The 23,616-nt window shown below is 40.2% G+C and overlaps 1 protein-coding gene across 1 annotated transcript in view; it reads right to left on the bottom strand.

Annotated features, from left to right (window-relative positions):
• The window catches only part of ube3c (ubiquitin protein ligase E3C), a 41,249-nt gene that overhangs the window by 15,515 nt on the left and 2,118 nt on the right, over window positions 1–23,616 (bottom strand). Inside the window, exons 4-18 of the mRNA XM_012853165.3 lie at window positions 23,468–23,542; window positions 19,949–20,095; window positions 19,732–19,847; window positions 19,471–19,628; window positions 18,695–18,848; window positions 16,454–16,674; window positions 16,206–16,354; window positions 14,770–14,957; window positions 10,378–10,464; window positions 10,130–10,287; window positions 8,842–9,068; window positions 5,636–5,740; window positions 4,786–4,873; window positions 3,645–3,742; window positions 1,839–1,971 (exon numbers count right to left, since the gene is read on the bottom strand). Coding sequence (XP_012708619.2) covers window positions 1,839–1,971; window positions 3,645–3,742; window positions 4,786–4,873; window positions 5,636–5,740; window positions 8,842–9,068; window positions 10,130–10,287; window positions 10,378–10,464; window positions 14,770–14,957; window positions 16,206–16,354; window positions 16,454–16,674; window positions 18,695–18,848; window positions 19,471–19,628; window positions 19,732–19,847; window positions 19,949–20,095; window positions 23,468–23,542 — 2,104 coding nt within the window. The remainder of the gene's footprint in view (window positions 1–1,838; window positions 1,972–3,644; window positions 3,743–4,785; window positions 4,874–5,635; window positions 5,741–8,841; window positions 9,069–10,129; window positions 10,288–10,377; window positions 10,465–14,769; window positions 14,958–16,205; window positions 16,355–16,453; window positions 16,675–18,694; window positions 18,849–19,470; window positions 19,629–19,731; window positions 19,848–19,948; window positions 20,096–23,467; window positions 23,543–23,616) is intronic.

Consider the following 23,616-nt stretch of genomic DNA (forward strand, 5'->3'; position numbering starts at 1 on the left):
ACCGTAATGTCAGGCATTGTGAACCACAACAAAACAGGTCATTTTTTATTTTTGCTTATCAAACTAAATAAAGAGAAGATTTATTGTTTTGTACACACATTTATTTGAAGGATACATTTTAATTAAGCTAAACTAAATGTTCCCTGGGGCCAATCTTTAAAAGTGGAATAGCTTCCCGTCAACCCTAGCCGGAAAATCTAATATGGCTGCCACACATTAACTAACAGATTTAAAAAAAGAAAAAAAGTTTGACCAATTTTTATTCCTCTTTTGACAATTTGAAAGTCATTAAATGAATGTTTCACACATTTACCTCTGTGGCACCTTCGGTGATCATGTTGCTACAGTGTTTTAAATCACAAAATGCGCGGAAACATTAATGTTAGCTAAAGTTGCTAACTGCAATTAGCCTGGTCACTAACCATATTACTTTGTTGTACTGACTTGCAACTGCACCATGAACTCTGCATCCAGTCTGACTGAGCTAGAGCTATTTTGGCAAGACAAATGTGCAAATTATAACATACTGAAAGAGACATGCCCCGAAAGACCTGACTAAGGGGGACTGAACACAAATGCTAAGCAAACCTTCAATATTATTACTTATAAAAACCGATAAGAACTTGATTCATCTATCTTCTACTTCACAATTAACCACTTGATTGGGTTAGTTTTGCTTGCAAGGGTGAAAACCCGCTTTCATTTTTGGGGAAGACGATAAAAGAGATTTTTCAAGAGCAATCTTTTGAGGTGGATGGCAAAGGTACAGGTAAATGTACTGTTGTCAAATATACAGTGTAATGTATACAGAATACTGAATATTTATAATCATATAAATATGATTTGCCACTCGAAAAACAGCACATCACAAGAAGCTAATTATTGCCATCTGAAACAGAATTGGCAAATATCCCATTGAGTAACTGGTGCCAAAAATTATTTTGACGGTTTGTCAGCTTTTGGTGTCGTTTGCTCTGCTCCCTCCTTTCTCTCTTCATAGTTTCAACCCTTACACATATAAATGTATCCCGCTTTTCCTAGATGAATGCCAGATTTCCTTTTTAGCCTTTTCCACTATTATTTAAAAATATAAGCTTCTTTAATACATTTTTTTGGGGGGTCCAGACACCCCTGTCCCCCCCTGTGATTTCCGGCTATGGTTGAATGAACAGGTTTCACCCGACTGTTATCAGGGTTTTCTCCTAAAACAAGCCTTATTTGCAACACCTGCTTAACCTGCCCTACAGACTATTTAGATCAACTCTACACGAGGACATCTCTCAGAATAATAAAGGCGGAGCGATAAATCAGATCAGCTTTAACTTATAGACACACAAACGATATAGATCATGTCTTCAACCCAGCTCTCCTACTACTCTTTTTAATCAGAGTGCCCCCCCCCCCCATCATTGAAGTACCCTTTTAAATTCAAACACAAAAGAGGTGACTTAAAATAATTGATTCTGCTTTTATGTGATCCATTATAATAATCACAATCACAATTATGCTTTACTGAAATTCAATACCCCGGCCGAGGATGGAGGTAACCTTCATCTCCAATGCAAACTGGAGCCCTGGTCCTTAATACCGAGGCTTTATAGAGCTTAACAAGAGTTTTAGTAGCAGCGTGGCCATCCTGTAAACCATCTCTGTCTCATGATGTTCGTCATCGTGGAATAAATGAAGGAAATTATTGAGCGGTTACAGAACGTTTTTTTTTTTGCAGACGACGTGATGTAATGTGCATGGACTTCCCTAAGCTCTACGCAACTCAGGACACACACACAGACGATCACATAACAGCGCTTTTACTGAAATTACAGCGACGCTCGCCTCACCGTTCTCCGGGGAGAGTTTATCGTAGGCGTCTTCGTAGATGTAGTTGCGTCTAATGGTGACATTGATGCCGTCGGGGAATGGCCCGTCCCCCTGCACGTCCCGTTTGTCCACAGAGATCAGCCTCTGGAAGATCTGGAGGGAGGACGGACATCCGGCGAGGGAGTCGGTGACAAATACTTTCACCTGAGCTTAATACAGGCTAAACAGTTTTACCATACACAGATTCAAAAACAAGAAATGTTGATAGGTGATTGTAAATTCACTGCTTTATGTCTGCAACAAAACTAGGAGAGCCTTTTAACTTTAACCCATTTACACTTAACAATAGAGACAAGGATATTTGGAAAGTTTAAATGTGAAGAGGAAAAAACCGGGTTTCTGCATAGTACTAGAAAGTAAGACTTTTTAAAGAACATCATGACTAAAATCATATAAATACATGGAATTTTGTGTTTTTTGGCATTTAACTTGAGTGCTTTCATTCAAAGATATCCAGGTTGGACACAATATATAGTAAGCGCCACCAATCAGTCTAATAAATAACTACTATAATTATTGCTGCGAAGCAAAGTTTGACTTTAGAAATTAACAGAGATAGGACATTGAAAGGATACCTTCCTTCAATAATAAAATCATCAGCAATAGCATAAATTGTAGAGCAAAACATAACTTAACAAATCAAACAAAGGCTTGGTTGGATTGCCATTACAAAAGGTGCGCCAAACTTTGTTGATATTCAGCCAATGTCGAAAAAACAAAGCTTCGCAGTTGTGGTGTTTCAATTATATCAGAAATGAAATTGGAATTATGTGCAAATGTGTTTGTTTGATGACTCGTTAAAAAAAAAACATGGCAGTAACGGATGTGAACACATGAGATGTATTCACAATGCTCCTCGTCAGCCATCGGAGGAGACGTCGGCGTCTGATTGAGCCGCTGGAGCGAGAAGCGCCTCATACTTGGGAGCGGCGTTTCTGGGGAGTTGTGGTCAGCGATTTTTACAGAAAAGCTATGGATTAAACATTTCCTGTCGTCGTCTTTGTCTTTTTCGCCAGCAGTAACATCCGGTTGCTGATCGCGGGACTCATTTGACGCGAAAACAACTGCTTCCGCTGCAGTTTTGCGAAATAAACCAATTTCTATACGGCCGAAACACCACCTCATCCTAGCACAAAGCGAGCTTTTTCCAAATTTAATGTTTCCATTAAAGCCAGTTTATTGTCGTAATTCCAATTTGCGCAATTTGATGGTCAATGGAAACCCAGCTAATGATAAATAAATATTTAAATACAGGAGATGCATTAATGAACAATTATATAAATCTAATATGAGATAATATTAAGACTGGGCTATTTTAGGGTCTAAAATGAAGATAATTAAATGGAACACTGCAAAAAGGGAACTAAAAGTAAGTGAAATTTTCTTGAAATTTCAAGGAAAAATATATTTTTCCTTGATTTGAGGAGCTAAATAAGACTATTTGCCAATGGAATAAGATTTTTGCACTTAAAATAGGAACAATTCATCTCCATCATCTTATTTCAAGGGCAGGATCTCTAATTATCTTATTTTAGGGGTAAAAATACTCATCCTATTGGCAAATAGTCTTATTTAGCTCCTCAAATCAAGGTAGAATATACTAATTTCAAGAAATTCTTACATACTTTTAGTTTACTTTTTGCAGCTTCTGATCATTGCATGAAAGACAGAAACGAGGTGAATGCATGCCGGTTTTGATGCAACATAACCATAAATGTAACCTCTGTTGAGCACAAAGGCGTGAGTAGCGGACGGCTGTGGGATACCTTGACTCGCTCCTCAAAGGGAACAACGAAGGGCAGCTCGGTGAGGATGGCCAGGTGTCTCTCTTCAGACACAGAGAGCTGCGGAGGCTCCAGACCAACTGCAGGAACAAGCACAACCAGATCAACAAGACTTGATGTAAAAAAAGACCTTCAGCATTTATTGTTTGTCAAAATACATGAAGATAAAACTTAAAATGTTCACACGGCGATGAGATTTAGGATTAACGTAATCTGATGCCCTTGTTTCATGTTTTTTTTTTTTTTTCTAAATCCATGTGACTGAACTTTAGTGACTCTTTTGATTTTGAACACCATCCTAGGTTAATGTTTGGGTAAATTTGAGGTTTGGACCGATTAGCTCAGAGGAGGAGGGAAAAACAGCTCCGATCGCTAAACTGCTCTTTACCCTCCTCGTTCAAATGCAACTCGATTATTCTGCTCAATTAGTCAACCTGATCTGCATTCTCCCATCAGGTTTCCATCTTTGAGGAGAAATATGGCCTCCGAGTGGTCAATACGTGCCTCATTTATCAGCGCTGGGCCTGTCCATTTAAGGAAATGAGAAAAGGCCAGACAAACACAGGGACCAGATGTGGCTGGGTTCATCAGGTACTTTCACACTAATTGAATTTATCTCATACAGGCTCTGAGTGGCATTAGGCAGATCATACACACATTGTTATCAGCCTGTTTTTCACACTATATGTCAGAGAGATGCCGCGTAGTTAAAAGTGAGCCTAATGAGCCCTGCGGGCGTCTGCGTTTCCACCCGAGTGTGCTTGAATTAGCCAGCGAAGAGAAGATGAGGTTAATTTGTGTCGGCAAACAAGGGAGCGGTGAATTTAGAAAGAAATCCCTGACGTCCTGGGCTAAACGAGCTGACCCTGACATGACGTCACTGTAAATAAAAATAGAAGGTAATGGAAAAATTAAAAATCAACTGATTCCAGAAGGAATATTTAAGGGTAACGACTGTTTTAGAGCATCACCTCTGAGGAGGGAGTGATAAAAATGTCTAAAAAGCCAGTCTGCTGATTTCTGAACTTCTTAGAGCGACATCTAGACATAGTAGTGTTGCAAAAAAAAAATCCATGTTGTTCATTTATGTGAAATAAAAGGGATCGACTGTAGAGGAAAATACCATCAAGCATAGACTGAAGAGGCCCGATGCGCCCCATCCTCCGTGTTCTCCACACGTGTCTCGCCGATGGGACGTACAGCTGGGTGACCTGGAGAAGAAACGGCAGACATGAAGATCGCCTTTTCTTCTAGATGAAGGATCACAGCTGCAGTAACATTCCAAACTTTAAGGTCTTTTTTTTGTTTTTATTAAACTGACATTTTCCATTTTGAAACTTCTCTAGACTTAAATATATCTGATTCAATTTTCAGAGCGATTTTAGATACGAATGCAGATTTGCTTATTTCTCCAAAAATGAAATTCCAGATCCTAAAGGAAATAAAAGGTACATCGCTTAAGTATCATCGGTTGAGAAGAAAAAAAAAGAAAAAAAAGGGAAAAAAAAGAAAAAAGAAAAAAAAAGGGAAAAAAAGAAGAAAAAAAGGGGAAAAAAAGAAGAAGAGAAAAAAAAAGGGGAAAAAAAGAAAAAAAAAAAGAAAAAAAGGGGAAAAAAAGAAGAAAAAAAAGGAAAAAAAGAAGAAAAAAAGAAAAAAAAGAGAAGAAAAAAAAGGATCATCGGTTGAATGATTAATCTAGCTTTTCTGGAAAAGTCAGAGTTTTATATGTTAAAACAAATTGCAATAGAAAAGTGCAGAGAACCATTATTTATTCATCCTGTTCAGTCTCTCCCAGATCAGCACAGACTTACAAAATCAAACTTTGCAGGGAAATTTTCAACAGAAGGCATCTTTGAGAACACCCGCTGCCAAGTTTACAAGAAAAGACTTTTCTACGACTTTAACTATTTTTTCATTCGTTACAATCCTGCAAGGTATCACAGGCTAAAAGTGCGATGACGCAGAAGGAGCACCTTGTCGGCTCGGATGTTGACCTCCGCCGACAGCCAGTGACCCGCCGGACAGAAAGGTCGTCTGATGTCGCGAGCTTTCAGCATCTTCACCAGGTTAGTGATGACCTGCGTTGTAGATCACACACACACACACATACGTGGCATTAGCATATTTCACTCCAACAAAAATCCACGTCACAGCTGAAAACAAAGAGAGCAGCGACGCCTTTTTCTTTTTCTATCGCATTGACTCTTGAACAGAACGCGGTGCTTCATCTTAGAGGAGGGGGGTGGGGGAGAAAGCAATTTGAGAATTCAGCCATTAGTGCACCATTTATGGGGAGTATAAAAGAAGAACGACCTGTGCCGTCCCTCAATGCCCAGCCTTGTTAATTAGCGGCGAGGCCTGCTGACATCAGCCATCGGACAGAGAACACCGAAGTGTTACAGTTCGCTCTGCCTCAGGAGTACAAGTGCAGCCGTCTAACAGGACGTTAAAAAAAACTTAGTTCACTTTGCTGTAATGTTGAGGTTTTTTTTTTTTCGCTTCTTGTCGCCACAACACCTTATTACCCATCTTTTCCCCCTCTGTTTTTTACCCAATAACCGAGCAGACAAATCCGGTTACTATTTACGAGCCGTTTTGTATGAATCGTAGAGGAAAAAGAAAAAGGTTTTTGATTCCGTTAAGAGTGGACTCAAGTGAAGAGAAAGAAAACAAAGACTTCTTAGTCTTCCTTGTTGCTGCGGCAAAAAAAAAAACGCATTTAGACACCTTGGAATGATGGCACATATGTCATTGGTGCAATAACACTCACAGCCGGTCCATTTCCATATAATACCCCCAGCCGGATTAGCTCAATCGAAACCCTCCTCTCTCTGAGGCACGTCATTTTCATACAGCGACAATCAAACCGGGCCAATCACCGGGAGGCGACCGCAGTCCGCAATAATGGCGAGTGCAAAATGATGTAAAAGGTGCGTGGAGATGGGCTCGCGGCAGATCCACCCCCTGACTCCGGGAATGAATAAGCATTCCTTAATTAGCCCATCGGGTTAAGTGCAAACCTTAATGGGCCTTTCCCAAACTCCGGCGTGACATCGCTCTCCAAACATGGCCAAGAAGAACGTTCCATTAGCAATATTAATACAAGCTTAGTTGATCATTTTCGTTCAATTAACTTCTTTCAATTAAATAGATAGCTCGACAATGGGGGTGATAAAAGATTGAGAGGGACAGCCGATGACACGAACCAAACATTAACGTGTTGGGGGGTCAGCGGCGTTAAACCAACTGTAAATCCCCCCGTTCAATTTGGAAAATGCATTTTCGCTGCTCCTCACTTCTTTAATGGGATGTTTTAGCTGACAAGAGGCCTCTGAACTGATCTTTTATGAAAACGCCTTCCACGGAGGTTTTTGGTGGATTTGCCACCTGCTGGCGTTCACGTCTAACAGCCCAGAACAAAAAAACGACTTGAAGCACCGTTTCCTTGAACGAACAGATGAAAGGCCATTGGTCGTTTCCTCAAAGTAAACGACCAATGCCCAAACTCCTTCTCCACTCAGGCATACCCCCCCACCCCCACCCCCCAACTCATTGGACAGATAATCATTACAATCCTCTGCATCATAGAAACGACGCACCAGTTTAAAACCATCCAGCACGACTGAATTTTCCAGCCGTCCACAGGGAGAAACCAAAAACCTTTTAGAGAAATGCGTTTCGGTTCTATGAAATAATTATAGATACTAGATAATTACCAACAAATTCAAAACATATACATTTAAGTGCAGCCCTGGCAATTTTATGCTGTTGCTTAGCGACCTATTTTTAGATAAAGAACACACAAACAACGGATTCAAACTCAACTATTTATTCAGCCAACTTTTTACCAAAACTGCAAGTTTTTAAAAACAGGGTTCCCACACCTTGGTGAACATCAAATTCAAGGACCTTTCAATGACTTTCCAGGACCAATTTCCTCAAATTCAAGGACCACACGTGGCGGCATTTACCTACTGTGACCGCTGAATAGGTTATCATATTTAAATACAATGCAAATTCAATAAAAGACTAAACGGCATAGAAGTTGTTGGGTCAGAAGCAATGCAGGAAAGTGGACTTAATTTATAGCCTACATTGATATTGATCATATTCATAGCCTACATTTATATCCACAGTACATGGCTATGCCATACTACATTACATATAAGATGAACATTAGCCTACCGTTTCATGGAATTTTATGGAAAAAAGTGCAGCATTGAGATGTTCAGAATTATATCAATTTGTTTCACTTACTTTCATCTTTGATTAAGCTAGTTTTTGACTCTGAAAAGTCGCTAAATATAGCGACAAAGTCGCTGAGTTGGCAACACTGAGTGAATGTAACCTATTGGACGCACGTAGGCCTAAACCGTAGCCTACCAACTAACGAAGAAGAGCGAACGTACTTTTGCAAATTAAAAGTCTGCGGAATCAACTCAATTTTAAAAGATTGTGTGGTAGTAAAATAATGAGACGAGTCGTCATCCGTGTGAACTTTCAACCCCACAAAAAAATTCAAGGACTTTCAAGGACAAGGTGTTTTTTTTCACTGTTTTCAAGAACTTTCAAGGGCCTTGAATTAATTTTTTCAGATTCACAAACTTTCAAGGATTTCAAGGACCCGTGGGAACCCTGTAAAAAAAGAAAAAAAGAATGAGCGCTCTCTGAACTCTTTGAAGGGGGCGGAGCTTGGTGATGGAGCGTTCCTGGGTCTGCGTTTGTGATTCGTTGGGAAGATGTAATGACTGTAATATTAACCTACTTGATAGTCCAGAGTGCAAAAGTAAGCAAAACTGTTCTATTGAACTTTTTATTTACCTTTTTGTTCTATCATTGATATACGTCTGTCGATCGATGTATATCGTTGCTGAATTATCGTCCAGCTTTACTCAGCAGAGATAAAAGCCAAGCCATTTGCAAAAAGACGGCTGGAGCTTTTAGGCCTCAGAACGCGGTAAACACTGATAATCATGGTAGTGGCAGCATCATGCCGTGGGATTGTTCATCTTTCTGTGATGTTCAGGCGTTGCAGAAAATTGACAACTTGTTCCATTATATCGATACAAGAAACTTATAGATCGACTAAAAAGGGAAAAAAAAATCAGTCTCTGTAAAAGGATCCACCAGGATCTGAAGGGATCAAGCTTTGACGAGCTAGCGCTAGCCTAAGACTTACCTTGAAGAGCTGCACCCAGCGCTTCTGCTCGGCCTGGATGCGCTGCTGCACCTCGGTGTTGGTCTTGACGCCCACGCTGCGGAAGGCGGCCATGTACTCCTCCCTGTGCTCGGCTTTCGTTTCGGGGTAGGCCAGCTTGATGATTCCCAGGCATGCGTCCCTCAGACAGCGGGACAGGGTCACCAGCTCAGACAGAGTGAAGGGCATCATGGAGGACTGCACCTGACCTGGTAAGAAAGACAGAGTAAAGGGGACTGAATTCATTCACAGTCCAGACTCTCCTGCTTTTAATCGGTTAAAAACAAAAACATGTTTTTCACTTCAAGAAAGGTAGCAAATGTGGCCCTCCAGCGAAAGAAACAGAAACAAAAGGACAACTGTGACTTTTTAAATAACACATTTATATCTTCTTCAATGGACGGTGTTGGGTACTGCACCAAGTTGTTTTATTTTCTTTAATTTTAATATCTAATAGTATGTAGGGCCACAAACATCCAGCAACTAATTCCCTCAAAACAGACTTGGGCACACCCATTTAATAAACTTGGATAAACAAAGTTTTATCTTTTTTTTTATTTTTTTTATCTTGCATTTGCTGCTGTGAAGAAACAAAAAAATATTTCTAGACGAACAAAACAAAAACACACAACCCGAAAAAAAAAGTATTTTGGACCTATATTGTTCTTTCTAAGTTTGAAGTTTATGGCGGGGGATCAAAGGAAAATAATTCTTAACATTATATTGTTTTTATTTTGAAAAAAAAAAAAAAAAGTCAGTTTTCAACTTGGACACCCCTGGCCTATAAAAATCAGTATCAATTCAGTTATATTACAAGGGATATGAGTACTTTTGCAATACATTATAAAGACCTAGAAAAGCTAACTTTTTTAATCATATAAAGGAAAACTCCAAAAGATCCCCAGGAAACTAACTGGAGGGAAATAATGCTACACTGCAAAAACGGATCTAAAAAAAAGTAAAAATTTTCTTAAAATTTGTGTTTTTGTCCTAGATTTGAGCAGGTAAATAAGATTATTTGCCAATGGAATGAGTATTTTTACCCCTAAAATAGAAAAATTAGATATACTGCACTTGAAATAAGACGATGGAGATGAATTGTTCCTATTTTAAGTGCAAAAACCCTATTCTATTGGCAGATCATCTTATTCACCTGCTCAAATCAAGGAAAAATACACTCATTTCAGAACATTTTACTTATTTTAAAGTTCTATTTTTTGCAGTGTATATTTCTGCAATAGCCAGTTTAGTAGATCGTTACGTCCAGTACCATCCAATTCGTGCCCGAAGAACTCGCTGTCATGCACAGAGATGAGCGAGTGACTGAAGAGGGAGCTGAAGAGGTAAAAGAGCGGGATGATGCGGTTCGAATCTTCGAACGACATGGGAGAACCTCGAGAGATCAGCTGGAGCAGCGGCACCATGGAGCTGCGGGGAAGAAAAAAAAAGCGGGCGTGAGACAGCAGAAACAGGACGAGGTCGGAGGCTTTCCGAGCGGACACCACGACGGGACCTCACCCGGTGATCATCTTGGTCGTCATGGAGGTTATCAGGTGCCAGACGTGCCTCAGGAAGCGCGCGTTGAAAGCTAAGCTGTACAGCAGTCTGCGGACAACAGATGAATTAATAACACGTACCGCTTGTAAAAACAGGATTCGAGGCAGAAGGAATGCGTCAAAGGTAGCTCAGAATGACACGAGAAGCAATAAAAGCCCTCTCAGCCCATCGGTCTGCAACGTAAAAAAAAATAAAAATAAAAGATGCTGTAACCAAACATTTCGGCTATACAATTCTCTTGGCCTTTCGCTCCTTTTTATACTTTGCGACGGGCCAAAAGGAGATTAAATGAGCCATTAAGCTTTATTTAGGCGAGGCACCTTCCATTAGTAAACTAGCCGCTGGCGAGGGTGCCCATCTCGGGTCATAAACAGCCCCGGCTGGCTTCCTGCAAGGAGCCCCCCATTTAACTTAATGGCCAGGGAAGCAGGACAATGGAGGATGTGGGGAGGGATGTGGTCCTTGCCGTGACCCCTGAGTACTAGCATGCTTCCACACTCGGCCTGCATTTAGCCGAGAAAGACAGAGGAGGAGCCACATACCTCCCTGTTGTGGCTCTGGACTCACCGGCCTGCGGCGGTAAGGTGTGAAGGGGCTCTTTGTCCCCGAAGGACGTTTGTTTGTGTATATACGCGACAATTGCTCTGCTTTTCACACCGAGGGCGAGTAAAGGCGACAGCGGCGTGGTAAGTAAGCTAAAAGGCAAAATAAAGTCTCCCTGAAGATAATAGGCCCTGTTGTGGGAGTGACGGCTGTAAAGATGATGTCCTTTAACACAACAGCGTCTAAAAAGAGACGCGCAACGAGGAGGAGAAGACGTCCCAAAGCGTTTCATTTTCTACCCTTCCCCTTCCAATCTATCAAAGCTCACTGAGAAAATCCTAAATTGGAAGTGAACGTCTGTCAGGCGAGCCCCCTCGATAAGGCTTGAAAAATGGCCGGCGTCGAGCGCGGACCATCTGTCAGCGCAAACGCGGCTCAGAGGAGAGGCCCCCGGAGCAGCGCTGGGGGGCTCATAACAAGTCCGGCTGGTGTTTGATTGAAATGAGAAACAAAGCACTAAATGCCAGCTGACCTGCTGATTTACAGCCGCGCCCCCCCCCCTCCTCACCCCCCCACAATTTCAATCACGGGATGAAGCGCCAATAAACAAAGTCGGGGCATCAGAAGGGGGCTGCGTTATACGCGCGTGTGAAAAAGCGTCCCGATGAATGAATGAATGTCTGGATCATTTCGCTTTACTGTGATGAAAAGCGAGAGACGGCGGGCGACGGCGGGTCGGGTCGGAGTGGAAAACGAGTTTCAGGCCTCGATGCAAATCAGATCTGCGCCATCAACGTCCACCTCCCACAACGACGACAACAACAACAAGAAAAAGAAAATCACAGCAGCCATCTAAAAGTTAATGTGGCTCTGCACCATCAAAGGGAAGCGGTTAGCGGATCGGCGTTGGGCTGCGAAATTACACCCGGTATCTAACTTAAAACGATTACAGGGGAATTACAACACACCCGGCAGGACAAACGGAGGCTCACCTGCATACGTGAAGCAAGTTAAAAACGCAGCTCTCTAATTAAAAACGGCAGAAAAGGAGAAATTTAATGAGACATTTCTCTATATTTATTACAAAGGAAGCGTGCCGGGCCTACGGCGTGCGGCCGGTCTCTCCTTTTTTTTTTTTTTTTTTTTTTTTTTTTTTTTTGCTGGAAGAGCAGTAAATCAAGACCGGGATGCAATTTGCTCCCCTTAGCCTCTTGTAAAGCTATCCCGTCCACTCATGCAGTGATTAATCTTTCTACGTGAGCTAATTATTTTGTTACAGATATCCAATAATGATGGAGGACGGAGGACAGGATTTATGATAAAAGTGGAGAAGAGAGGGAAGCTGTAAAAAGAGGACAGGGACTGAGAGGGAAATTCTCCAGAACTCTGCCAAATCACGGCAAACTACCACGTGAATCTAGTGTCCGAGGAGACATCTTTTATCTTTCCCCCCCCGTTAATCTTTGCAGAACAGCGGAAACTGAGTCAAGCTGAGCCTCGCCACAGATTGTCAGCTGGATTTACTTCCGTACTTTGACTGAGCCTTTCATGATCGGGCTTCAATTGATTGCCGTTTCCAACAGGTTTCCTTCAATGATTCTCAGCATAAATCCACCTTTCCGTTAACTCTCTGAACTTTTCCATGTTAAAAAAAAAAAAACCCCGCAGCATGATGCGTCCACCGCCATGCTTTAGACATGTAGCAGCAGCTTACCGCTACGCACGGCGTCTTGCATGTTGGCCTAAAACGTCACTTCATGGTCTCATCTGAGCAGAGCCTCTTCCTCTGCTGCATTTATCGGATCGTTTTATTGTTATCGGGAAAACTTTCTTATCGTGTTAAGAATTTGGTTCATCTTAACAATTATTCCCAATTAATGATGTCTGAAAACCTGAAAAACCGATAGTATTGTTATTTTTGCTATTTTTTTTCCACTGCTGGATCCTTGACGCATCAATATATTAAAAAATATAATTAAAAGCAACTACTGTGTGCTGTTTAGTGATAAAAATCACACTGTTTATGTAGTAAGTGTCTTGCTGAAGCCTATTTTAAACATTTTTCAATACATTATATTACTTTCATTACTTATTTTTATCACAATAGCACCACAATGTATTGTGATAAAATGTATTCCATATTGCAAACCCCTTTAATTAGACTTTTCATATACAATTAAACACAGGTGGAATCACTTTACAAATCCGATGTCTGCTGAAGGTAATTGGTTTTTGCTGAATTTCATTTGTACGAGTTTCAGATTAAACGACACTGAATACAAATGTATAAAATTCAAAGCCACGTATCATGTTCTATAACCTTTGTAATTTTGTCATTACTTTGCGTTTGTGTACGACAGAAAACCCCAATAAAATATTAAAATTTGTGGTTCCAATGTTCTAGGGGCATACTGTCTCAGATCTCAGTGCAGGAACGTCATTGGGTGAGTCTTAGTGTCGAAAAAAATATAATATAACAAAACAGCTACTGTGATAGTAATCTATTTATCTCAATCTCTCCTGATCACATACAATCCAAATATTTACTGTGATGAAAATAATTAGAACAACAGTTAATGATGTAACTACAGAAATTAATAAACTCAAAACTATGGTTTAAAAGTAAATTGTCCTTAAATCTGAACAAAACAAAAATAATGTTCTTTGGGAAACTGTGAATACGGAGATGCTACATGAAAACAGATTCCTTGGTATCATGATTGATGACAAACTGGAAACCTAACATGAAACATGTTCTAAACAAACCATCAAAAACGTCCTCTTTGTTGCACAAAGCCAAACAGGGATTAAATCATAAAGCATTTAACATTCTTTACAGCTCTGTAGTTTTACTCCTTTCCAGTTACTGTGAAGCAATTTGCATGAAAACAAATTACAAAACCGCAATAAAGTCATTAAACATACTTCAAAAAAAGAGCAATGACTATGATTAACCAGGCTAGGTACCTAGAACACACCAGCCCGCTATTTTATACAATCAAAACTATTAAAAGGTCATGGACATAGTTTACAAAGTGGATTAGAAATTGATATCATACTTAAAATATTATTATTGCTTTTAATGGCAGTAGCACTGTTGTTTATACTGTATCCAGTGTTATTTTATAAAAAAAAAATGCAAATAATGTGAGAAGGAAATATAGAACTTGTTGCACATAATTAGGAAGTTTCTTCATGTAACTGGTAGCAGATCATACTTCTCACTTTAAATATGTACGCAAATTTTGGACGTCACCATTTTTGTTTTCTTATTTTGTTCTATTTCTTTTAGTAATCTGTTGTTAAACGTTGTTACGTAATCAAATGTAAAAAAATATAAACAAGTGACTGATAACGACTCCACTAATGATTAACTCCACTGGGTTTAGCGTCCGTGAAGCTAGATCTAACGGACTTCCTGTTAGGCAATGATCCCCCCCCCCCCCTCCTTCCCCCCGGCCCTAATGTAATTAATGAGAAAAAGAGCTAATTTCCCCTCATCCACAACTGACGGCTTGCCTGACATCTCTGCCGGCTGTAAATGCCACTGAGTGCGGCCCGATGGTAACTAACTGCCCGTCTAAACTTCCCATTATCTGCATTGCTGAAAAAAAGAGCAGAAACACAGTTTTACCCTCAGTCAGGTGGCTGTGAGCAGAAATGATTGTGAGGGGATTTGGAAAAAGTAAATAAAAATTAAAAAAAAACTATGCCTGCTTCACACATACAACAGTGGTTAAAAAAGAAGCCCAATTAATCATTTCAGTAACTCCTAATGAAAGGATCTCATCACGTTTTGAGTTTTCCCACCTGACTTTAGGCACCATGAGACGATGCTGCACCATGAGCGTGTGACAAATGGACGCCATCATGGTGAAGACCTCCTCGCGGACGGTGTCCCTCCACACCAGGTTCAGCAGGGCGTTCGTCTGCCGTTTCGTGTCCAGCTTGTGGACGCATTCCTCCGTTATCAGCTGCACAGAAATCCGGCTGTCGTCCTGAAAGAGACCCGAGCAGAATTGGGCAACAATAAGCGAATAACGTACAGCAGCAAGCCGTGTCTTATTGTTACACTACCAATGTGAACGTTTGTATCAAAATTAGAGCAAAGAATAGAATCAAATATTAACAGCCTAGACGCAAATAAATTTAAATGGAGTCGCCGCTGAGTAGCTTCAGAAGATCTTTAGAGTAATATAAACACCAAAGATTTTGCCTCTAATGAGGGTTCCTACATATCAATTATAAACCTTCATCATTTTTAGTCCTGCTTGAATAATAGTCGACTCTTATGCTGTGTGAGTGAGTCCTTTCAGCCTTCAAGGGTCAGCAAACTAAATCATTACAACTTGCACACAGACCTGGCACAGTTTTTATGCTAGATGCCGCCCAGGGTTCCCCCAACTGTATTATAGGCCTGATTTAAAAAAATAATAGCATTGATAATAATGATGAGTAACACTTATATTCAATTCAATTTAATATAGCGCTAATTCATGAAACATGTCATCTTAAGGCACTTATAGGCCATTTTGAAGTGTAACTCCCCCCAAAATCTAATTTTTTTTGCAGATAAACTATATAAACCAGGCCTAAGCGGGTTACCGCAATGTTACTGTACATTTTTTTTTAATTTTCATGAGAGCTTGTTTAGTTCTGCAATGTGTCTTAAAACTGGCTCAGTGCTGCCCTCTTAGGGTGGAACAGTGGTTATTGCAGTTGAATTTTCCTATTGGTTCAGATGGTACAAAACATTAAAGGTGTTTCTATTAAAAAAACAAGCAAAGCCAAATTAAGCGACTTCACGTTCAAAGATAAACCTAAAAACTTGCAATTCATGTCTTCGCCAAGGGGGCTATGGTGATGAAAGCGTGTACCGTTTGAACTGAAAGGAAAATTCAAATGCAATGGCCACGTTCAACCCTAAGAGGGCAGCACTGAGCCGGTTTCAAGACAAATATTGCAGAACTAAACAAGTTCTCGTAAAAATTTAAGAAATTGCACAGTTACATTAAAGTAGCACAATTTGTCCTAGTTTCTACAGCTTATCTCCAAAAAAAAAAAAAATAAAAATAAAAGTTGATATTGGTGTGAGTTACACTTTAAGTTTTGCTGACATATCAGAAAATAACTAAACAGAATTAGTTTCATGACACTCCAGGAACTTTCACACACACACGCTGAGTTTTAGTCTATGAACGCTGTAATTTTTTTTAACAATGTATTAAAGTCTGAGTTGATTGTACCTGCATGGGTATAGGGTGCATGTCGTCATCGTCATCCTCTGAATCGCTGTTCAGTTCTGGCCGGCTGCTGCTTTCCGACACCGGCAGCAGCGGCAGCAGAGCCTGCAGAGCCTGAAGGTAGAGCAGGTCTCCCTCCTCTGACAGCGACCCTGCCACCGCACACGCATCCATACGTTTTAAGTCTTTAATTACTATCAACAACATATAAACCTATATGAGGTTGTGCGGTGTGTGTGCATGGATCTTACCTAAACAGTTCTCTCCAGCACAGAGGACAAAATAGAAGAGCCAGGGCGCCTGGTTTTGTGCTGCTGAGAAAGAGTCGATGGTGACCTGCAGGGAGCTCAGGAAGGCCTCGAATGGGAAGGAGAGACGGCGGTCTGAGAGCGCCGGGATGAAAAAGTGAAAGATCTGCTCGGTGAACGGTGCCGAGATGAACTCCTCGGTAAACGCCGCGAATACAAACTGCCTGCAAGACAACAGCCAAAGAGCCCTTTGAGTGCAGTGTATGAAACAGTTAAGGTTATTGGGGGTTGTTTTAACGCCGTCCTGCTTTTGTGTTGCGTCCCAGCCTGACAATATTGTCTCTCCCAAATAGGACTGCTTTGTGGAGCTCAGTCAATAACATCTGGTGGGCACAAGTAGAGATAATTAACTGGAATCACTGTGTACACAACTTTCTCTCCATCCTGTCGCGCCCTTTCTTCATAAAAGAAAAGAAGTTCTCCTGTCGCCGTCATTACAAATGTCTTAAACTGAGAGTCAACAGCCGGATGTTCAGCTCAACGGTGCGGGAAGGTTTTTATGACTTGATATAAGAGGGTCTCTGAAGTAATTGCTGCTTCAAGACTGACGGAAGAGCACACACACACAAAAAGGGACCAAACTGCTGACCCATTTATTTGACAGACAGAATCCAACCAGAAACAATAGGCCTGGAGCCTGCATTTACACTCTTTGCCCGGTTTTCTTGCTGTAGGTCCTGGGAAAGCTGCAGACATGGCCGACTTTTGAGCAAACCCGATATTTCAGCCTTTAGCTATAGGAATATGGTCACTTCCAAGCTTTCGCATTCATCTCCAGGATTAGGTCTCCCACTGAATTTACTGGTTAACTATTGCAATCTCAAGCTTTTGTTGCTATGCCACACTACCGGTCAAAAAGTTTGGACTCAACTTCTCAGTCAGTGCTCTGTCTTTATTTTTATTAATACCTCTGGGAACAACTTCAGGACAGTTGGAAAACCATTTCAGCTTAATCAGGGTGCTGCAGTAACCAATGTGGGGCTGGTGTGTCTGCAACATAGAAACTCATGACATTAAAGCTAGGGTTGGCGTTCTTTCCCGAAGTTTCCCAAAGTCCCTTTTTGAATAACTGCGCATGTTCTTCCGTTCCTACGGGGGATTGTGTGAAAATTTTTTTCCCAAATTCACTCTGGTGTCATTTCTTTCTACCGAGGCCTTTCTCTTCTTCTCATAAACACCAACGCGATTTCGCTTCTTGCGACTCTCAGCCATGTTCAAAGTACACAGTGAGACCAGCGGAGCTACAAGGAACGGCTAACCGCTAAGCTAGTCGCTAAGCTAACTGGATACATAAACACTAGAAGTGCGCATGTGCAGCCAGCAAGCGGAAACTAACAAGGAAAGAGCACGCACACTGGCCTTACGTGAGCGTGTCAGAATGATTGGCATGTGGGACAACCAATAGATAAGGCGATAACCTCCGGAACTTGAGAGACAGAGAGGGTGAGAGCAGGAACAAAACTCTAACCAATCCCTGCCCTTCGATGCGAAGAGCAGTGATTGGTTAGTTTTTATAGGTCTGCAGCTCCCACAGATATCGATTTTTTAAATTTCCTTTTTCTGAATACATAATGTATTTACTACTTTCAGGATGGAAGGACGATTTTACTCAGTCCAAATGTTTGACTGGTAGTGTAATGCGGCTAAATGAATATTTCCACATAAAAGGCATTTTATGTCAGATGCAAAGAATGCACCTTGGCCAATGGGCCTCCATGTCCTTTAAAAACAGAAGCGCACCAACTGCAGGTTGCTCCAGTGCGAGCCACCAAAACTGACAGAGTCCTGGATTGGTGTCGAAACGTTTTCAGAAAGAACTGAGCGAAAGTCCCATTGCCTCCGATTTAAGCCTGTTTGCTGCAGTTTTAAAATGCAACTAGAGTTGCACTGATTTCATCACACAGCACTTAAATTCTTAGGTAGGGTGCCGGTTCACTGGGTCTCCAATCATCGATGGCTTTCAATCTTATTTTGCGTCGTTGCTTGGTTTTGGTGTTCTGCGCACTGGGTCATCCCTCATTCAACTTTTGGCTGCCTTCCCCTAGGTTTCTGTCTTTGACAGTTTTTAAATATTTTTCCACCAGATATGGAAACAAATATGAGCTAAAAGCACAAACAACTGAAAAAGGAAAGGGTTGCGGAAAAAGTAACAGACACATTCGTAGTTGTTTGTTTTCTGCGTACCTTGCGCCTGTTGTGCAGGAGGAGTAAGTAAAGTGCAAAGGTTTGAGGATGTGCTCCAACAGTGTGCTTGCCAGAGGAACAGAAGGAGCATCGCTGTACTCCAGACTGGTGGGCAGCCGGTGATTTACAAGACTATACAGCGATTTGTAATATCCTGATAAAAGAAGAAAGAAGAAATTAAGTTGGATGAAACCTACGCTGCTAACTTATGCATTAACACAAATTTGAAGTGTAGAGGTTTTATGCAAAGGTCCATTAAAAGGAACAGCAATTCAACAGTCCGGATTTAATTTACTGCATCTAAAGTAGCTCGAGATATAAATCTCACACATTTTCTGAAATTTATCTTTACACGCTCCATTTTTGGTATCCAAAGAAGGGGGCCTTTCCAGCTTCCCCGACTTAAAACAACATTTCCAAAGATCTGAATTCTGTCCAAAGAAAAACACTAAAACTAAACAGGATCCTTTGTCTCCTCAAGCCTGAATAACTGAATCATTATTTTTTTTTTTAAATCAGAATAGCTGTGAGAAGGCTTTGATCCAGTCGTATCTTTCTCTCATTCTTTCCAGTTTTTTTGTGCTACACTTAAATGTGTATTTTTTTTTAACTGACCAAAAATAACTAAACCAAACCCAAGTCTGAGTAGTTTAAACAGCTTTTATCCATGCAATAAGAGTAAGATCTAGCTTAGTTTCAAGACATTTCAAATGCACAAAGGCATTCTGTTTCAACACATAAAATCAACACGGATTTTAAGTCAGTGACAAGCTTACCTTTCTGTACCATATAGTGCAAAATCTGCTCGAGTAATGACGCTACATTGTTAGCATCAGGAATTACAAGAAGATAGGTTCTCTCTGAAGAAAAGATGTCTAACATCCGCATGGGAACGGAAACGTTCAAACTGTCGTCTGGGCAGTTTTGCAGGAGTCTGGGGAGAAGAAGAAAATGTAAAAAAAAAAAAGTAAATAAGTCGGTGGTAACATCAACCAGGATCCTGTGTTCACGTGACAATAACAAGTGTCCAGCCTTACCTACAGCAGAAACCCAGAATAGTTTTGATTTGAAACACACATGTTTGCTTCTGCGGGGTGTTTAAGAGCTTCACAAACTGGCTGTTGTGCTTCACCAGGTTCTGGCACAACCATATCTTTATAAAAACACACACACACACAAGAGCAGATGTCACACACAACGTGGCAATTAAAGCACTGGCAAAAGCAAATAGCGCTGGTAATATTGCTTCCTTACCAATCTATGTCCATCCACACTTTGTCTGTAGAAAAATATAAGTTGTCTCGACAGGAGGCATAGAGCAGAACCATCCATGACGTGTTGCGTTCCCCCCGCCTGGGACTGGCTGACAGACTCATCAAACTTGGCCCTCTGAATGGCATACTAAAGGGAAGAAAAACAGCGACAAAATAAAAACACTTGGACCCAATCAACTGTTCAACAAACGTCAGAATACAGAAATGAAATCCTAAATATAATAAAAAATACCAAAACTAGTTCAAGAGCAATAAAACGTCTATTTGTATCACAAATCAAAAGGTAAACATGGTGACAAGGAGACACGCACACAGATGAGAAAACATGCAATGCAAGCTCTTTAGTGAGCTTTCTTTGCCCACAGCATAACATCCTTCTCTAAAAGCCTTCACCTTCATATAGGATGCCAAACAGATAGGTTCAAATATCTGTTCAATGTTGTTAGCAAAACCCGATTCTGATCGTTTTCAAATGCAACAACACATCCCAGGAAATAGAGGACGATTTAAAAAATTCTGCAGCGTAAAGAAATACATTAATTTATTTTAATGTCTGTCCTGTGTGTGTGTATATATATATATATATATATATATATATATATATATATATATATATATATATATATATATATATATATATATATATATATATATATATATATATATATATATATATATATATATATATATATATATATATATATCAGAAAATTTCCTTCTCAAACACTTATATAGAGATAATCTATGAATAATTTCCCTCTGGGATTATTACAGTATTTCTTTTTTTTTTTTTTTTTACTTTATTTATCAATTTTCACAGCATATTCTTTACAGCATTCATGTTTTATACAGCGCTGTCTTACTTAACATATATAACCCTTACACAAAACACACATACCCAAAAAATAAAAAGTAAAAATTAAAAAATAGAGTAAAAACAATACAATAAATAGATAAATAATAGGACAAAAACACAAAAATTTGTTCATAGCTGACTAAAAGAATATAACAGTAGTTTAGTTATGATAAAATACTCATTTTAAATGTTTCCATGTATAGTAAAAATGGCTGCCAAGTTTTGAAAAATTTAGCAGTTGAACCTGCCAGTGTACACCTTATCTTTTCTAAATGTAAGAACCTCATGAGCTCTGAGAGCCACTGTTCATGTGTGGGTGGGGCCTTCTGTTTCCACCTCAACAGTATCAGGCATCTCGCAATCAACGTAGCAAAAGCTATTGCATTTGAATTATATTTGGAGAGTAAACTATTCGGGGGTATGATTCCAAAAATTGCAGTTAGAGCAGAAGGTTCAAATGCAACATTGTATATTTCTGAGAATGTATTGAATATAGACAACCAATAGGTGTGAAGTTTTGAACATGCCCAGAAAGCGTGAATAAGGGAGTTATTACAGTATTTCTGATTCTGATCACCTACAACTCAGAGTTTGTTGTGCCTGAGAGAAACAGCATGTCTGTTGTCAATCCAAATATATTTCTCTGTGTTCTTGAGGATATATTTTTCTAACAAATTATTTTAAAGGCAAGTGAGCCTCATAGATATTCTAAGATGGAAAATTAAAGACCCACCAGCCCTTGATACCTAGTAAAAACATGTCAGCTTTAGGACTTTTTTCCCAGTCAGAGATTGTTCAATAACTCGTAACTCACCAATAGTAATGATTTATTATGGTCACAGGAAATGCCTTTTCAATAATCAGAAATGCATCCCATGTGAATGTTTCTTTTTACACCCTATTGTTCTATGGTAATTCAGTCTAGCATGAAGTATTTTCCAAGTTCTGCTTTCATTATCACCCATCTTGTTCCAACAAACCTAATGTAAACATATGCCTGTTGTGCAACTGCAATAACTGTCCCTGAGAAACACGTGATCCATGACCAGTATGCAGTTAAATATAAAAAACTTTGAGTCAGAGATTTGGTCTCATGGATTTTTTATTTTCTTTTTTTAATTGAGAGCTACAAAAGCCTAAGCACAGATCTTCAGATGGTCCCCTCCCTAGTCAAGTTCTTAAGCTCCTCCAACAAGATATTAGGGCAATCCAATCCCAATATTTACTACCAGGACTTCAGTATCTGTTCTAAGCCTTTTTCCAAATAGAAAATGTAATAAAGGCTCCAAAAAGAGACGTATGGATGACAAACCACCAACACAGGTTCCTTTCAATGGAGTAACACAGCAACTCTGAGCCCGTCTAAAGTGAGATGCTCCTCAACCATATCTCTCTAGATCAGGGGTCACCAACACGAAGCCCCCTGGGCACCAAGTCAACCCATCAAAATTACATCTCCAAGCCTCGTCGGTGGGTAGTCACAGAGCCAAAACAGCATTGAATTATAAGGGCTATTACTAGGGCTGGACAGTAATTCAATAACAATATATATCAATCGATACACGTTTATCAAAGACACAAAAAAGAGTTTATAAAAAGTTCAGTAGAATAACAATTTTCCTTCCTTTTGCGTTCCATACGTGTAAATTGATATCACAGTCGTTACATCCTCCCAACCAATCACAAACAGACCCAGGAAACGCTCCGTCACCAAACTCCGCCCCCATCAAAGAGTTCAGAGAGTTATTTCTTCTTCTTTAAAAACTTGTAGTTTTGGTAAAAAGTTGCTTGAATAAAGGGTTGAGCTTGAATTCGGTGTTTGTGTGTTCTGTATCTACAAAGCAACAGCATAAAATGGCCAGAGCTGCACTTAAAATATATGTTTTGAATTTGTTGATAATTATAGATATCGATGAATATGATTTCTATTTTGTCAATATGCTTTTTTACTATATTGTCCAGCCCTAGATAATACTGAATGTGATGCAGAGATCTCACACAAAAGAAAAGACCGAAGCAGAACCAGCAGTCCATGGCACAGAAGAGAGCAACCAGCTGACCTTCAATTATCCTTCAGATCTGAGGAATAATAATCTTATGCAGATAATGCCCTGAAGAGGGTTCATAAGATCTGGTATTTAAAGCACTGAATGCTTATGGGCTTGACGCCGTGAGGACCACAACTCAGAGCTCGGCCAGAGACAGAGGGAATCTCAAACACATATCAAACGCATCTTATTCAGCTGAATGCAGCGGCACCCAGTCTGTATTTGGGCCTGAGCAGAATGACCCGACTTCGCACAAGGCCTCTTGATCTGGACAGATCAAATAGTATGATGTGAAAAGGCTAGGGCAATCATGGCTGTGTCGGTCTTTATAATGCATAGTCAGAAGAAAAGACCAGCAGAAAGTCCGCATCACGGCAGATAATGTCCAAATTAACCTGTTAAGCTCATGTTTTGCTCTACCCCCGCTCATGAATCAGACTGTATTGGTTCACCACCAAGACCTGCTGTCACTAAGCCACTTTAAACTTCGCAACCGTTGCCCCCGCAGACGGCCGTGGCAATATATGCACATGTAACGAGTTATTGAGCTGAAAGAAGAAAAAAAAAACTATTGATACAGAGGAGGCAGACATACCTGTTGCTTTAAGTCTTGGTAGCCACGTATGTAGGACTGAATGATGATGGCATTTTTCAGCCTTTTTCTTTCTTCCTAAAGCAACAAAGAAACAAAGCTTAGAAACGAACAGAACTATGATGCAACGGATGAAACTGGCGTATTGTATC

The sequence above is a fragment of the Fundulus heteroclitus genome, chromosome 21, assembly GCF_011125445.2.
Source record: "Fundulus heteroclitus isolate FHET01 chromosome 21, MU-UCD_Fhet_4.1, whole genome shotgun sequence".
Lineage (NCBI taxonomy): Eukaryota > Metazoa > Chordata > Actinopteri > Cyprinodontiformes > Fundulidae > Fundulus > Fundulus heteroclitus.